Source organism: Procambarus clarkii, chromosome 39, assembly GCF_040958095.1.
Source record: "Procambarus clarkii isolate CNS0578487 chromosome 39, FALCON_Pclarkii_2.0, whole genome shotgun sequence".
Taxonomy (NCBI): Eukaryota; Metazoa; Arthropoda; class Malacostraca; order Decapoda; family Cambaridae; genus Procambarus; species Procambarus clarkii.
This window is the reverse complement of record NC_091188.1, coordinates 42,786,996-42,792,995: the sequence shown is the minus strand read 5'-3', so window position 1 is coordinate 42,792,995 and position 6,000 is coordinate 42,786,996. Positions and strand designations below refer to the sequence as shown.

At 42.1% G+C, this 6,000-nt stretch overlaps 1 protein-coding gene across 1 annotated transcript in view; it reads left to right on the top strand.

Moving 5' to 3' along the window:
- LOC123760254 (DOT1 like histone lysine methyltransferase grappa) overlaps window positions 1-6,000 on the top strand; it is a 245,157-nt gene that overhangs the window by 128,491 nt on the left and 110,666 nt on the right. Inside the window, exon 3 of the mRNA XM_069338436.1 lies at window positions 3,252-3,423. Within this exon, the coding sequence (XP_069194537.1) occupies window positions 3,252-3,423 (172 nt within the window). The remainder of the gene's footprint in view (window positions 1-3,251; window positions 3,424-6,000) is intronic.

Below are 6,000 nucleotides of genomic sequence, written 5' to 3'. Positions count from 1 at the left end.
TACTTACCTTGCTGTCGAGTGCTGTAGGCGTATGGAAGATGGTGAGGAGGGGGGAGGAGGAGAGGAGTTACTGTTTGGAAGGGGAGTCCCCTTCCATAATCACATCAGGCAGTGAGGACCTTTCTGGTGTGCTCTCCCTGGGACGTTTAACCTGAGTGCCACTAGGTCCTGGTTGAGGCTCACTGCTCGATTTCCTCACCACAAATCTGTCCATGGAAGCTTGCTTTTCCCTTCTTCGCAAGCTCTCTCTGTAGTAAGGCATCACATTGTCATTGAAAAGATTAAGACAACGGCCTACTACAGCTTTCTCTGGGTGAGTCTGTTCAATAGTTGTTTGAATCTCTTCCCACATCTGACACACCTTCTTAATTACTGCAGAAGGGACATTCGCTGGTGCTATTGGTGCTGCTGCCACCTCCTCCTCCACTGCAGAATCATTCGCTGCTGTGGTTGCTACCACAGCAGAATGCTGTGGTAGCACAGAATGCTAGCTGCATTCTTGCTACCTGGTTGATACCTGGTTGATGGGGTTCTGGGAGTTCTTCTACTCCCCAAGCCCGGCCCGAGGCCAGGCTCGACTTGTGAGAGTTTGGTCCACCAGGCTGTTGCTTGGAGCGGCCCGCAGGCCCACATACCCACCACAGCCCGGTTGGTCCGGCACTCCTTGGAGGAATAAATCTAGTTTCCTGCTGTTCCTGTTGAAGGGCTAGGAGTTCTTCGGTGGTCAGTTCGTTGTGTTCTTCCACCAACTCCTCCACATCATCACCATCCAATTCCAAGCCCATTTGCTGGCCTAGACTAACAATTTCCTCAACAATAGGCGCATCATTTATAGGCTCAAACCCCTCAAAGTCTAGTTCTCTCACACCTTCAGGCCACAATTTTCTCCAGCCAGAGATCAGGGTTCTTTGAGTCACTTCTTGCCAGGCTTTGTCAACGAGTTTTAAAGCACTACAAATGTTAAAATGCTCTCTCCAGAAATCTTTGAGGGTGAGGTTTGTGGCTTCAGTCACTTCAAAACATTTCCGGAAAAGTGCCCTTTCATACAGTTTCTTAAAATTCGCTATGATTTTCTGGTCCATAGGCTGAATTAGAGGAGTGGTGTTAGGAGGAAGGAATTTAACTGTGAGGAATTTATTGTATTGAGGCATCAAATCATCTTCCAAGCCTGGAGGATGAGCAGGAGCATTGTCAAGGAGAAGCACGGCTTTGAGTGGCAATTGTTTCTCCTGCAGATATTTTTCTATGGCAGGGCACAGCACTTCATTCACCCACTCCGAAAAAATAAGCCTAGTGACCCATGCTTTTTTATTAGACTTCCACATCACACACAAACGGGTTTTCTGCACATTATACTGTTTGAAAACCCTTGGATTTTCAGAATGATACACTAGCAAGGGTTTAATTTTCAAATCGCCACTCGCATTTGAACACAGCACAAGCGTAAACCTATCTTTCATAGGCTTGTGTCCAGGCAAGGATTTTTCCTCCTTGGTAATGTATGTCCTCTTAGGCATTCTTTTCCAAAACAGTCCTGTTTCGTCACAATTAAACACTTGTTGCGGTAGGTATCCCTCAGCCTGTGCAAACTCTTTAAATTCGTCAATAAATCGTCCAGCGGCTGGTTTGTCTGAGCTGGCTGCCTCCCCATGCCTTGTAACACTATGGATACCACTTCTCTTTCTAAATTTTTCAAACCAGCCCCTGCTTGCCTTAAACTCTTTCTTATCTGCATCACTCGTTGCAGGGGTCTTCTTTAGAAGGTCTTCGTGCAACACCCTGGCTTTCTCACAAATAATGGCCTCCGAAACACTATCACCCCTCAACTCCTTGTCGTGTATCCAAATTAATAACAACTTTTCCACTTCTTCAAGTATTTGTGGTCTTTGTGCCGTTAATGTTCTTACTCCTTTTGCCACATTAGCACTCATAACCTTATTTTTCTTAAGTATAGTGCATATTGTTGATGTGGCTTTGTTGTACTGTACTGCCTACAAAGTTCAACAACACGTGTACCGTTCTCATGCTTCCGAATGATCTCTTGTTTCTCCTCTATTGTCATCCTCACATGAGCTTTCTGGCCTTTATCCTTACCACTGGCTTTCTTGGGACTCATGGTGAGATATATAATAACAAATTGTATAGACAAATCACCAAAAATCCAACAAAACACTGAAAATCCGCAACAAGAATTGATGTGGGGGTAGTCACTGAGCGCGAGACAATGGTAAACTGAGGGGCAGCGGGGCAGAGGGGCGACGATCGCCGAACCACCACGCGCTAGGTCGGCTGTACGCGTATCAACAAACTCGCGTCCAAACTCGCCTCCCGAAGTAACCATCGCCTTCCGAGACAAATTTTTGGAGTAAATACACCTCGCCTTCCGAAAACCTCGCATACAGGGACAATCGCATTCCGAGGTACCACTGTATTAGGTTTACGAGTTTTAACCTAGCCAGACATACTGTATATGGCAATGATGGACTTGCTCCTCAATATTTTAATTAAAAGATTATTACTTTTCAACAAATTTTTCATTTTTTGTTAAAACTAGTATTAACAGCATTCAAAGGATTTTGTCTTTTATATATGTACAGTATCAGAATCACATAATAACACTAATTTTTTCTGTGTAGTCACTTTTTTGTTTATAATTACATCATTTAATTTGTCTGCTTTAATACTGTAATTTTTAATTTTTTTAATTTTTTTCAAAAGCTTTAAAGAATCTCTGTATATAGTTTGGCAATATAGTTTTAGACATTGCACCATACACTATACATTCTCATATATTGATCATCATCAATTGGCAAGTTACTGTTGATTTTGTCCCAAGTTACAAAAATGTTTAGCTATTTCAATACTATAGTTCTTGTGGCACTGAAACTTGGCCATAACCAACAGCTGTAGTGGTGTTTTTGTCCAAGACTGTATCAGACAAATTTATAAAAAAAATATGCTATGAGCATGTTTTGTTCGGTCACTATTTTCTATGTCCACTTAATCATCTCGCCTTCAAGTCACCTTCATTATTGATATTTTAGCTTATGGATTTTTGGTCTGGTGTAGTTGGGTATATAATCCCAAACTCTTATGTCATCTGTCTGTACTTCCTTGATAATGTGTTGAAACACGAAAATGTTCGGGATTTTTGTTAAATTTTTCCTAGTGGATTCTTACGCATAAGCGAATAACATATTTTTTTGTGATTATTCTTGCATATGTATGTATATAATGTAATGTAAAGTTAGTAGAGATGCTAACTGGAATGTGTTTCACCAGGAGAAGGGGACGAGCCTACCAGCCATCCGCCTCAACAAGCGCCCCTCACGAGGAATGCTCAAGCACATCCTCACACAGATCTACAACCATGCCGTCGTTGACCCTGAGAAACTCAATCAGTACGAGCCTTTTTCACCTGAGGTAAGACACTGAAGTCTCCAGTGTAATCCTTTACTTGCGACACAGTACATATGGCTTACCTGTGTGGTTTTAGTTTTTTTTTCCTGTAACTAAATTCGTTAGTCTAAACCCAACCAAAAGCCAGAGTTCATTGGTAATTAATTGGTTCATACGTGGAGTGGGTTCTGGGAGTTCTGTTTGCATTACTTGGCTGCAGTCTCAAATGCCTGTAGCTTGCTTTTTGCAAACGTAACTGCAATAAAAACCTTATTAATTTGCTAACATTAAGTACAGAATTTTGTAACATGACAATATTTGAGCAATTATATTATATAAGTTAAGTTTTGTTATGGATACATTTTCTTGTATTGTCCAAAATGAAGATGTGATTAATCAATAAAAGGAGAGAGAGAGAGGTATCACTTCCCTGAAAGCTCCAACTAACTTTTTTTCAGAATTTGATTTTGGAATTGTCATACAGTATTAATGTAAGAATTTTGGTAAATATTTATGAAATGTTAGGTGACAGAGTAACTGATGATTTGACAAGTTAAAAAATGAGGGAATACAGAGAACATATACGGCACACATAGACGCGATAAAGCACCTAAATTATTGGGATCGTTTCAAAGCTCTCCAAATGTACTCACTAGAAAGGAGACGAGAGAGATAACAAATAATATACATATGGAAAATACTGGAGGGCCAGGTCCCAAATCTACACAGTAAAATAACATACTGGAGTGAATGATATGGAAGAAAATGCAGAATAAAACCAGTGAAGAGCAGAGGTGCCATAGGCACAATCAGAGAACACTATAAACATCAGAGGTCTGCGGTTGTTCAACACCCTCCCAGCAACTATAAGAAATATTGCCGGAACAACCGTCGACATCTTCAAGACAAAACTAGACTGTTTTCTAAAAGAAGTTCCAGACCAACCGGGCTGTGGTGGGTATGTGGGCCTGCGGGGCCGCTCCACACAACAGCCTGGTGGACCAAACTCTTCACAAGTCAAGCCTGACCTTGGGCCGGGCTTGGGGAGTAGAAGAACTCTCAGAATCCCATCAAGCAGGTATGAGAAATATTACAAAATGTGGCAGTCACTAGTGTGCATGGAGTTATGGCAACTGTTATGCACGTCAAATGCATAAATTACATAACTGCAACAGCATCACAATGGGGAGTCTTTATATTAAACAGCAAATTTACTCATTGGAAACTGCATTGTAAAGAAGCCATTATTGCTGCTGTCACAACGCTGGCTGGCTGTTGGAAATGAACATGTTGATAAGTTTGGTATTATTTTTGGGGAAGCCCCTTCAGCTCCCCGGAGCTAACCGGGCTGATATGAATGTATTAGACTATGGCATCAGTCAGTGCACATGGAGTTCTAAGGCCTACAGGAGACCACGAGCCAGAACCTTGGCCCCCTCAGAGAGGCTCGAGGAGCAATGGCCTATAAAAACCTGTGTGGTTGGAAGCATTCTATGTCTGCCATCGACTGGATCAAGTACCCAGAAAGGTAAGTGCCCCAAAACAAGGGGCGCTTACCGAGGTTTGTGCCTCGGAGAGGCTGCAGGATCCAGTAAGTTCAGTAGAACTTTGGTTTCAACACTTTTTACCATGTTGTAGCTCAGCCGATCAAGGCAGCATCTGGGATGCTCCCGGATGTAGGTTCAAATCCTCGTCACGGCCCTTTTGGATTTGTTCTGTCTATGGCTTTTTCAAAATCCAGTGGGGGATAGGGTGACATCTGATATATGATTTGATGTTGGCATCACATCCATGAAAAATTCATTTGGATTATCAATTTTTAGTGTGTTTAGTGACTCGCTGAAAACAGAGTTGTACTGATTCCTCAGTATTTCGTTCATTTCTTTGTTGTCATCAGTGAAAGTTCCATCTCTGTCGCAGGAGTCCAACACTAGATGTAGTTTTTTATCTTGATTTTGCATAAGAGAAAAAATATTTTGGATTTCTCTCTACTGTATTTCACTGGTGGCCTTTTGCTCTCTCTGTCTCTTGGATTTTGTATGATTCTTGTAGCTTTAGTTCAATCGTTAGCATTTCTCTTTCTAGCCGCCTTCATCATTCTTGAGATAGGGTGTGACTCTAAAGTTGTTCCATGACTCATTTTCTATGCCTATAGAGGGAACGACGTTCCTGTTCCAGTTTGCATTTCTTCCTCCTTTTTCGTAGGGGGTATGCGATTTGAGCATATTTCTAGAGCTACTGAGTTTATTTTTTCCAGGCATTGGTTCAGGTTTGCATTTCCTAGCAGTTCTTCCCAGCTTAATTATGTGAAGTCTTTGTTTATTTGCTCTTAGTTAATCTGTTTATTATTAAGATTGAATTTGTTGAATTTTCTTCCCCCTGGGACTCGGGATTGGTTGTGTAGGTTATCTTGAGGTTATCTTGAGATGATTTCGGGGCTTTAGTGTCCCCGCGGCCCGGTCCTCGACCAGGCCTCCACCCCCAGGAAGCAGCCCGTGACAGCTGACTAACACCCAGGTACCTATTTTACTGCTAGGTAACAGGGGCATAGGGTGAAAGAAACTCTGCCCATTGTTTCTCGCCGGCGCCTGGGATCGACCC